General features: G+C 33.6%; 1 protein-coding gene across 1 annotated transcript in view; it reads right to left on the bottom strand.

The window, feature by feature from the left end:
- The window catches only part of ADGRV1 (adhesion G protein-coupled receptor V1), a 199,633-nt gene that overhangs the window by 150,614 nt on the left and 36,808 nt on the right, over positions 1 to 12,211 (bottom strand). Inside the window, exons 10-16 of the mRNA XM_089908569.1 lie at positions 11,698 to 11,874; positions 9,238 to 9,461; positions 4,448 to 4,574; positions 3,333 to 3,518; positions 2,396 to 2,576; positions 1,514 to 1,677; positions 77 to 203 (exon numbers count right to left, since the gene is read on the bottom strand). Coding sequence (XP_089764695.1) covers positions 77 to 203; positions 1,514 to 1,677; positions 2,396 to 2,576; positions 3,333 to 3,518; positions 4,448 to 4,574; positions 9,238 to 9,461; positions 11,698 to 11,874 — 1,186 coding nt within the window. The remainder of the gene's footprint in view (positions 1 to 76; positions 204 to 1,513; positions 1,678 to 2,395; positions 2,577 to 3,332; positions 3,519 to 4,447; positions 4,575 to 9,237; positions 9,462 to 11,697; positions 11,875 to 12,211) is intronic.

Below are 12,211 nucleotides of genomic sequence, written 5' to 3'. Positions count from 1 at the left end.
TAAAACAATTATTGAAAAGAAGTATTTTTATACTGTTCAAGAAAGATGTGAACTCACTCAAATAAGAAAGCAATACCACCTGCAAAATAAATGGGGTCATCATTTCTTCTAATCCTCAGAGTTGCAGTAGTTTTATTTCCTATTTTAGCTCCTCCAGTGGCATTAAGTAGGATAATGGTAAATTCCTCCATTTCCTCTGGAATCTTTTGGAAAACGTTACACATGCTTTTAGTCAGGTGATTTGTATAAATAATTCCACTACATATTCCTAAATTATTTTTATCTTTTTTGAAAAAGAGCTTTATTAATAACGGTACTAATGTTTGTTTCTACTTCTGAGGCAGAACCACTCTAAATTATTCAAGTAGGCCTCAGAACCCCTCAAAATTTTAATGTACATTCATCCAAACAGTCACTTTATTTTGACTCACTATAAAATTTAATGGAAATAGAGATATTTTGCCTTACGTAAGTTAAAAACAGAAATACTATATAGCTTAAGTTATTTCTATAAGAAAATAGGATATATATTGTTTTTAAGGAAAAACAATGGAACAGAAAAATAACTTTTTGACACACTTAGAACAGAATTCATAATCATAACAAAAGCTCAGCTAGCTCTCAAAGGCCCCTTACAAACCTTACTTAAGTTTCACCGAAGTACATCACAAAGACCTCATTCCCCTGTCCTAACAAGATGAGACTCCCCACATCTCTGAGCTTATATGGCTCCCCAGATGGACACTGTTTCTCTTTCTCATCCATGTAAGCCCGTCTTCTCCAGACCCTAAAATGGAACAGTGTTGGAACTTTGTCTCTCGAGGCACAAGTGTGAAGGAAAGGAGACAGGTTTCCATACCTATTCGAAGCACAGTGTCCCTCAGAAAGGTCCACCCCATTGTTACTAACTTCTTTCTCTGCATTACCCTGAATCCACCATCCATCTGGTCCAATGTCCTGATTCTGAGAGTGCACCATAGGATACTTGGTAGATGGTGCCCTCATCCTCAAAGGGCCTAAGTACAAACCAAGTGCTTAACCTCTCTCACAAGTATGAATCCCTGATATTTGGCACCTACGCAGTGTCACCAGCAACTATCAGTTCTAAGAGTTAAAAATGCCTTCAGGGAAACCAAAAGTAATATTTCTATTTTGGCTTATAGTCAGACATTATCACACATGGGTTCTTTACAGGGGTCCCCAACCCCTGGGCCTCTGCAGCCTGTTAGGAACTGGGCCTCACAGCAGGAGGTGAGCGGCAGGGGAGCAAGTGAAGCTTCATCGGCCGCTCCCCATCGCTCACATTACCGTCTGAACCATCCCCCACCCCCTGCCTACCCCCACCCCCATCAGGGGAAAAACTGTCTTCCACAAAACTGGTCCCTGGTGCCAAAAAGGTTGGGGACTGCTGCTTTATCACATACTCTCATGACAAAGTAAATTACCAGATGTTTAATTATTTTAAAAAATAATTATTAAACAAAAAAGAGAGAGTTATTTGTGTAACATTTACCTCATCTGGAAGGGAGTAAATGGTGATATTTTTTGAAAATTCCTGATCTCCAAAGAAAATAGTCCCTTGGACAGGAAATACATCTTGCGTAAAGTCTGGACTAACCACCCATGATACATTAACATCACCAAAGTTGCCTCGATTTCTTATTACACCATAAACAGCTGTGAAATACAAATGGGTATAACATATATGAGCATATATTAAACAATTTTAAAATGAGTGAAGAAATTGTTCAAATAAAAGTAAAAATAAGCCCTCTTTTTAATAAAAACCAATTATTTCCTTAGCCCAGCCTCAAGGTATATATATAAATTAACCTAGTCTTCCCTCTGTAGGTATACGATTGATAAAATAAATGGACTTGATCTTTTCTATCACAGTTTTTGATTTTAAAAGTCATTCAGCAAAAGGAGCAGAATGGTGACTAATTAGGTACACCTATCACAAAGTCCTATAAGGATATTTGTTAAGGGCAGCTAGAGGAAGCTGCATACTCAAAAGTGATTTTCTTACCCAGACAGACACAGCTCTAAAAATAACCTATCTATACATCTCATTTTGTGCCACTGCAATAGTTCCCTAGCAGTAACTCTTAAAGCTTTTCCTATTTGACTCAACTCATTCTTTTGAGTGTTTGAGTTCTACCACATACGGTTAATTGAAATCAAAATATAACTGAAGTCATCATCACAATACTATGTAAGAAATAAAACTAGCAATCTTAAATATGATTTTTTAAAACACCAATTTCTGTACTACATGTAATTTCTCAGCGGTTGGACAACTAAAAATAACTATTTACTAAAGAAATAAACTAAACATATGACTAATTTCTTCTTTAGTAAACAGTAATAGAATATAAAAAGTAGAATAAATTACCACTATAGGTATCGTCTCCTTTACTTTCATTTATCGTAACAATTAGATCATCAGAAACAAATTCTATAATCCCATGAGGATCATCATTTTTTAGAATCGTTATGTTGACAACTGTAGCACTTCCCAACTTGCTTTTCCGTTCACCATGGCTGCTGAGGACCACCCAATAATGTTCATCCAACTAAAATGAACATGTTAAATTAGGAAAAATATAAAGTTGAAATTTTCAGAGGAAATTAAAATATATATATTCAAGAATCAGCTTTTCACAAACATGCCACTCACTGAAAAAACAAAGCTGATTTTTTAATTTTTAACATCCTTCCATCAATTAAGAGAGACATCAGATATAAGTATACATTATTCAAAAAGGGAAAAGATAAACCATGATACTATATTAAAACTGTAAGAAGACTTAACCTTATCACTGATGATCTAGTCATTTAAAATAATAAGAGTAAATAAAATAAAATTAATGTAAAAGCTACATATGCAATGGTATGTAAACATAATGGAACAATATCTGATTCCCTTAATATACAACTAAAACTTATTTCCTTTAGAAGAGTAGTTTTACAGAAAAATTTCTTCAGTTCAAAACTGTATCACTGAAAGTTCAGTCAATACAGACTACATAAAATAAGGTTTAACATATATAAACCTAAAAGGAGATGAAAACTCATTACACACTGAACGTTTCAGATTGTTTGGTACTGCTTTACGTACGACAAACATGGAAAATTCAAATTGGAATTAAGTCTTACTTTGTTTCTTAAGCTTGTTTTTTTTTATTTTCCAAACATAAGCACTTCTCAATCCTTTCTTGCCCACTTCCTTTCCTGTATCTCCTTGCCAATGTTCAAAATATTTATATTCATAACATACAAGATACTATCAACTTTCCACAAAAGCACACGGAAAAAATAAAATCCCATACCTCTGGTATCCCATCCAATCTTGATAGCAAGGTGATTACGATCTCCCTTTCCCCAGGTTTAAATTCCAGTACCCCTGTGTTCCCATAAAATTCATTGCTATCTCTTGGCTCTATTCGGTAGTGTAGAAACTGCTTAACAAGAGCTCCCCTGGAACGGATGATGTGGAGCTCTACAGATTCTCCTTCCTTAAAAAAATCCACAAAATTCAAAAAGATACATGCACCCCAATGTTCACAGTATTACTTGTAATTGCCAAGATATGAAAGCAACCTAAGTGTTTATCAACAGGTGAATGGATAAAGATGTGGTATATACACACACACACACACACACACACACACACACACACACACACAATGGAATACTACTCAGCCATTAAAAAGAACGAAATTTTGCCATTTGAAGCAACATGGATGACTTGGAGGGCATTATGCTGAATGAAATAAGTCAGACAGAGAAAGACAAACACTGTATGTTATCACTTATACGTGGAATCTAAAAAGTACAACAAACTAGTGAATATAACAAAAAAATAAGCAGATTCAGATACAGGAACAAACTAATGGTTACCAGTGGGGTGGGGGGGGCAACAGAGAGGTGGGGGAGAGGAGGTACAAACTATTGGGTGTAAGACAGGCTCAAGGATATATAGTACAGCATGGGGAATACAGCCAATATTTTGTACTAACTGTAAATGGAAAGTAACCTTTCAAAACTGTATTTAAAAAAAACAGAAGAATCACACACGCTGAATTTTGGACTGAATAGGTTTGGCATCAAAACTTTAAGCAGTCTGTCTAAGGCTCAGCTAGAAATGCCAATGTGTCTCTTTTTCACGTTCGTAAAATGTGAAATAGAGCACAGACCTCTTTAACTCATTGTGAAGATTAAGGGCTGTGACTACAAAGTGCTTAGAACAGGGAAGAGAATATAGAAGGCCCTCATTATATGCTATCTATATGATTATAACAATAATAGTGATGATAACTGTGTTCTTGCCAGTAAAGTACCATATATAGGACAGGAAAAAAAAGTCCACAAAAGTTTAAATCTTTCGAGATTGTTCTTTTGAAGCTGTGAGTACAGAATAGATTGAAGTTTCTTTCATACTTACTTGTATAATATAGGGTCCTCTGGAAGCAGGAGAAAATTCAAAAATTCCCCCAGGATCATCATTTTCCAAAATAATTAGGTCACGGCTTGTATATCCAGATTTCAGCACTTGGTTTTCCACGTTGACCCTGGGGAAGTCAGAGGGGAAAAAGTTTTACAGGCTTTCTAAGTCTTACAGACTACCTATAGTCTTACTTCTGAATTTTGAAGTCTTATTTAAAATATTTACAACACTGCAGATAATGAATATGAAGGTTATTAGGAGGTAAAATTTAAGTTGAATTTAAGTGTATTAAAATCACTTCAGATCAAAACAGTTTTACTGATAACATTTATGGGAGAACTTCTATTTCTGAATTCATTGGTTCTTTCATATTTGACTGAAACCAAACACTGCATATGTACCTTAAAAATACATTAATCAAAGGTTTAAATATATTTTATAAAGTAGTATCAAATTCACAAATTTGTTTCCAGTTTTAGCAAAAGTTAATTTGTAACATGTAGTTTAAAAACAATTTAAATAAAATTGTTTTAACTTTACATACACTTGAATTTCTTTAAAAAAAAAAAACTCATTATGTAAGATTATACTAACTGAATACAAGTTGGTTAACTGCTTGGACTAAAGCAAGACACACCAAAAATAAAATAGTGATTAGATTTTAGAAATATTTTGTGACCTTTAATATGATTCTATTCACCTTGATTTTAACCTCACGCATTTTCTTTTGTTTTATTACAAAAGAAAATGCGTGACATACATGAAAAAAATGGAATAGAATAGATCTGAGATACGTGACATGCTATAGCAATTCCTATACAAATCTCAAAAGAACATATTAAACCAAGATGTTTTTTATTTCTGGTTTTTATGTTCAGCCTATAATTAGAATGATCAAAGGGACTAGGACTGTAACGCTCTGAGGGTTTAAAAGCCAGCATACTCTTTGAGAATTCTCAATCCTGCAAGCTGTTCTAAACCTTTCCAAATGTCACTTTCTATTGAATCAAAAAGTACCGCTGATCAGACCTCAAAATTACAATGCAGTCACAATTAATATATAAAAAGGACAGCACACTTCCTGTATAATAGAGAATCTGAATTAACATCCTTCCCCAGCTTTTGGAAATCTGACAGCCAATACCTAGCATACTAGTGGCCACAGAAGATATAATCCAAATAATAAGATAGTTATCCTTTTTAGATTATTAATGCAGTCATATGATTTTCATTGCAAATTTGTCCATATTTCATTTACATTGATATTTTAATTAATTAAAATTTCCTATGTCTACATACGCTAAGAGACAAAAAAACATGATCAGAATGTGAAATATAAAAATCCATTCTGAGCATTAAACAAATGAATTTATTTTTAATGTGCTACCCTTTTGGAAAAAGGCAAATTTTTGAAAAGTTCTTTATACGACAACTGAGAGAATGTAGGCAAGAAATTGCTTAGATGCACTCAAAAACCAATGGAAGAGATGAGTGCCCTGCTTCTGAATTCTTTGTTAAACCACAAGATTCATAAAAGATGTTAAATAAGAATCTCACAAGCAAAGGACACTAATTGTTCTCTTGGTTATATGTACACTATAAGGAAAGTTAAAATTTTTAAGTTCTTCAAAACATGTAATTACATAATTCTCAAAAATGCATTCATAATTTAAAACTCTTAATACAAAAAAAAATAAAAACTTCATATAAGCTTATCTTTAGAAGATAAAAGGACACACAAAGCATGCACAGGCAGGTGGACAAGCAAACTTTCTCAAGACTGGTGGTCATGCAGAACAGCAGCCTTGTCCAAAACACTGACTTGCAAAGCAAAATGTTGAATCACCAAAAACAAGACATTCTTTAGCACACTTACCCAAAATACACGACAAACCTTTCGGTTTCTACCCTGTCAACACAGAAAGAAGCGGGGGCGTGGGGGGGGGGGGGAAGACAGAGACACTGTTTGCCAAAATCTCACCAATACTGTTAGAAATGTGAATGGCAGGGTAAAAATAAAGCTAAAGAAAGCTCTCTTTTTTCCCTCCCCCCGCACAAGCTAGTCATATTCACTTTAAGGGAACTCTGCACACTGGGTTCTTTGCTATTCACAAATGCTAGCAAAAGGTTCGGCAGTTCCCACTTAGGGAAGATGACCCCATGACCAGCCAGCATGTCAAGACCCATTGAAGACATTCCTTTCCAGGCCTGCTCCAAGGCAGACCCATTGAAGACGTTCCTTTCCAAGCCTGCTCCAAGGCGCTGGAGGCTGCCAAGCACTGTGCACGCTCACAAAACCACAGCAGCTGAGCAAATTTCATTCAGCCCGACTTTTAATTACTTAGTAGCTTTAATTAGGTTTCAAAAAAATAAAATCCCACAAACTCAGATCTAACGCCAGTTATTCTTTGAAAATATAAAAACTCTATCAGCAGAGAAAAACATATCTTTCATCATTTGCACAGGAATATACTCAAGAAGCCAAAAGATATCGCTGTATCTTTTAATTATGACAAATATTACTTAAATATAACTTCATATCAGGAAATCTAAACACTTTGCCAAATTCCCAATGTGCTGTATTTTTAAACAGCCTTGAGAAACATGTCAGAATGTAGAGTCCTAGTGCTTCATTTTTCAAGTCAAATAACACTATAAATAAGGAGTTGTATACTACATATATTACAATTTTTTCTGAAATAAATTGGCATAATAATATTGTTTCTGATTTGGTGAGAACTAAACAACAAAATATTTTTAATTAGTATGGTATCAGAAGCATCATAAATCACTCAGTACCAGGGTAACTTTTATCTCTAATTGAAATATAGAGAATTTTCATTTGAATTTGACATTAAAAGAAAATCGTAAATGGTATCACAATAAAGTGTTAATTATTTTTTGTTGCAATATTTTATTGTAACACTGTAATCACAGCAGCATTCATTCATTCTTTCATTTTAGTTTTGTTAAAAATTTGCAAAATCGAGATGGAGATTTTGATAAAATATGAGATTGTCACATTTATTTAATTAAATGTCTTAGAACACTGAACTGTAATTTGTTCATGCACAACTGAGATAATACAAGTATGCACTAGTTACTAATTGCATTAAAACATTTTAGTATAAATTTGAACTAATTTCTTCTGCTTGAAAAGAGAGGAACCATTAATTTCTGAAATTCTCTGCCCCATGGTTTATACTTTCTTGTGTACTGCCTTAACCCAGAGGAAAGAGAGAAAGAGAAAATACTTTAGAATTATATTTAGTTAATTTCAAAGATTTACATGATAAGGTTGAAAATGACTATTTTGAAAGAATATGAAGAATAGTCACTTATGAACTTGCAGAGGTATAATTTAAATCATTCTTTAGACATTTAGTTCAGAGCAGAAACTTGCAGCTTAGCTAACAAAGTTTCTATAGATTGCTACCTCTTTGGTTTATAATTGCTGTTCATTTTTCTTTAGTTTGTTTTTAAGACTGTCCACTGATTTAATAAGTACTCAAATCTAACTTAAGGAAAAAAAGCACACAAGTGAAAAACTAATAATTTCAGGTTAACATTTCACCAATTTTTTCATCATATGAAATATCTTTCCTTAAGATTTAATGGAAAATATATATTAAAACCATAAGTCATTTAGACTGTGCATGTGTGTTTGTGTGTGTGTGTGTTGTATATGGTTTTTGCTTTTTTTGGTTTGTTTGCCTATTTTGTTTTGTTTTAATTTTTATGTTAAGAAAAAGGAAGAAAACACAATGTGGTACTGAAAGCACACAAAATGAACAGCAGACATTCAACAGATTTGTTCCCTATATTCTGAATTTTTCTTCCACATAAAAATAAAAACTACTCATAAGTTTTATAAAATGTGTTTACACAATACACCAACATAGAAAAACCTACAAGAGACTGAGAGTAAAATTTGGAGAGGACCTGGGGTTACATAAAATAATTATTACTACTTCAGTCCTGATTAAAACAGTATAAAATAACAGGTATTGATTCATCTACGAATTTTATTGTTTCTAAAATAAAAATTTTGCAAAGCCCTCAAGTCACATATTAACCTTCTCTAATATGTATCAACTTTAATATAGAGACCTGTAGTAGATAAGCTTGGTTTCAATTTTTTTAATTAACATCAATTAAGCACAGTAGTTTTTTATTTTTGGAATTTTCTGACTCGCTGAAAAAAATTTCTCTTTGAGAGATTGTGGTATTTTCTTGATATAAATTACTTACTGAGAAATGTTAACTAAATCCTTATTATTACTTAAAAATACCCCTTAAATTTGTATTATTTTTTATTCTCTGGAAAATTAGTATTATTTAATGTTAAATTTCATGTAAAAAAGAGAATTTCATTATATGAAGATTAACACTTTCTTTTTACTCACTCAAAAAAGCTCTAATCCTCTTCCCTGATGAAAATGAAGCCAGCAGAGATGTTTGGCTAACCTAACATTTTGGGTTTGCTGCTGCCTATTTTTTGAAAATAGCAACATATTAGCTATGCTTAAGATGTATCTAATACCTTCCATAAATTCTCTATGTAATGTTTCTTCATGATAAATAGCAGGGTAAGAGTTCACTATGTTATAACAGTCTAACCAAAAGCCATCAACAAACATCAGAAAAGTCAGAAGAAGGTCAGCATGACGTTATCTAGTTTTTTCTTTTTACTTAATGTGGAGAAAAGAATTAAAACAAGAAACAAAATTATTTCAGAGAACGTGAACATATAAATGTCACTAAACATTACCTAAATGGGTTATTACCTGTCTAGAGAAAGTGTTACCGTCTCATTCATTTCTGGTATGTCATCAGCTTTGACAGTAATGTTGATTGTTGTGTCACTTTGCCCAGATAAAAACACAACAGAGCCATTAAAGGGTCCTATATCATCCAGGGTCACTGCTTTTGAATTAAAGCCAGAGGGCTTCAAACTCCAATAGACAGTAGCCTGGCCATCAGTTCCATCCCGATGTAAGGGAATGCATACCTTATAAAAAGAAAACAGAACAAGTTCTTCTGAAATACATGCTCACAAATTACATAAGCTTTTCAGTTAGTGCATACACTTGTTATATGAATATGTTTAGGTATTGTGCATAGAGAAGTGAACAATTAAAATGATATTAAAAGCACAATTGAACAAGCTTTCTTTAAGTATGATGATAATTTCAGATTTGACTATTTTATATTAGTTTTTGCTAATCAAACTTCTCTATTAAATTTCCCCCACCCAAAAACCCGCCTAACCTGGAATTTGTCTTAACAAAAAGACTTCATTTTAAAAGCCAAAGAACCATGAAAAACACAGAACAATGGCTAAAGAATAAATTTCCATCAGAAGTTCTCTGAAAAAAAAGAATTTAATATCACAATACAAACTGAAAAATAAGCTTTTGTGACTAAATCTGGGAAGTACACAGTTATGTCAAATGCATCCTAATGTGACAGGGGGCAAAATAAGAAAATAATAATACAAATAAGAAATGTTTCTAACCAACACAACAAATGCAGCAGAAACAAAATCAGATGCTCAAATCATGGCTCTGGGTTACCCTGGGCAAGTTACTTAACCTCTCTGACCTCAATTTCCACATGTGAAATGAAGCTAGTGGTTCCCTATTTTGCAAGTTCCTGGTGAAGATTAAAGTGTCTCTCCATAGCATGAGCTAAATAAATGGAAACTATTATAATAATTCTGAAACAAATTGTATTTGGTAGTTTTATTTAAGTGCAGCACACTTTAAGTATGTATAAGAAAAGGATCACTGCAGATCATAATGAAGTTTTTCTTCAAACAAAGAATGTAAACAAATATTTAATAGTATATAATGCTATTCTTTTTAAGTGCCTAAAAAAGGTATCCTCTGCTCTTTGCCCTTGAACATAGGCCATCTTGAAAAACATGGAAGATATTTCCTCACTAACCATTTTTCTAATTTGGCTAGCAACGGTCAAGTCTGTAGACTAGCAAGCAAAGTAAGATTCTTAGAAAAGACAAAAAAAAGTAAGAAAGGACTGGGCTCTTAAATCACCCCAAGAGGGTGGGCGTGGCCAGGCTGTAGATGGGGACAAAGAGAACAAAGGGAAATTCTCACTCTTTCTGCTGTTTCCCAGGATGGGAAGAATGCAGGTTTCACAGAGCCCAAAACTTTCCCTAGAAGCTAATTTCCCTCTAGGGAAAAATATGAAATGGTAAATGTACAGCTTTGTAAGATAAATGAATAAAAACAACCCATTCTTTCAGAAAAAAACTGAATACTTTTTAGTTTTTGGAAGAAAAATATAAAAATATTATGAAAATATAAAAAGTCAAAACCGTCTTGAAAAATAGAGCTTCTCTGCCACTTCACAGAATCAAATATACAAAGGAAGTTGTGGTCACCATATTTTGACATGAGGGTTTGATAACAAAAACAACTCTCCACATTGCTGATCTCAACTGCAACCCAGTTTAAACCAAATCTAAGTGTAAGAGACTTGGAGAGGGTTTTAGGGACAGACTGTGGCTCAGGGAATGGTAAGGTCAAAAACCAGAGTGGTCCCTATATAGCTGGCAGGAAAATTCAACCAGGGTGGGGGGAGGCAGGGAGAGGTGCTGTATATGTGCGCATGTTTGTGTGTGTCCGTGTGTGTGTATCCAGAAATTTACATATATATGTAAATAAAATTATATATATATGTAGATATATATATATCTACATATATATATATAGATATATATATATCTACATATATATATATATATATATATATATATATAATTCCGAAGATTTGGCATCCACTACTTTACCACCATCACCTCCACCACCAAGTATAGGACGTCACCTGAATCCTGCCCAAGGCAAGCATGAGGAGTGCTCAGAAATAGAAAAGGTCAAAGATTCCTGTGGTACATATGACTTGGCCAATAAAAAAAAACTGTGTTTGGCTATTACTCTACCAAATGTCATACCACTAGCTGAACGCAGCGTCATCAAAATATCCTACTTTTGCTGTGAGCAATTAATTCTAATTTTATTCTATCGAATATGGCAAAAGATGATGAAAATCACACATTCGTCAGTTACTTATGTCAAGTTACATATTGAAGGCTTGCTGTAAATGGTGAAGCTTTTCAAGATCTGTTAACTCTATAAACTAACTAGATCTCCCCCTCAAAAGAACAGTGTCTTTACATTATCTCAAACTCATTAGGCCCCATCAACAAGAAAAAGCCTACTTACCACTTCAGCAGCAAAATCTTCTGGTTCATGCAAAATGATTGGAAGATTGCTAATAAAGCCAATTTCTCCATTTGCAATGTCTGGAGTAACCACTAAAGAAATATTTCGGATTTTTCCAAATCTAGGACTTATGGGTGGGATTGGGGGAACTATATTCACCAACTCCAGATCTTCCAACTATAATAAACAAAAAAAGCCATAAAAGTGGAAAGAAAAGACATTTTTAAGAAAAATGTTAAAGTCTTAATTGCATGGGAAAACAAAATAAGCATGGGTAAGGCCACCAATAACTTGGCAACTTCCTTCTTCATTCACCACCTGATTCAACCTCCCACACTGGCTTCTTGAGCTCTTTCTGATCCTCAATTATTATTATTCCCCAGGGTTCTTCCTAAGACCTTTATCTTATAATTCCATACCCTCTCCATAATAACCTCTGGATCTCTCCTTCAAATTCCAAATCTTTATAACCAACTGCCACTGAATATGACATAAACATCAGAGACACCTTACA

This window comes from Delphinapterus leucas, chromosome 3 (assembly GCF_059928025.1).
Source record: "Delphinapterus leucas isolate spDelLeu-1000000601 "Yukka" chromosome 3, BTC_Dleu_Yukka2, whole genome shotgun sequence".
NCBI lineage: Eukaryota > Metazoa > Chordata > Mammalia > Artiodactyla > Monodontidae > Delphinapterus > Delphinapterus leucas.
This window is presented reverse-complemented; position numbering and strand designations above follow the sequence as displayed.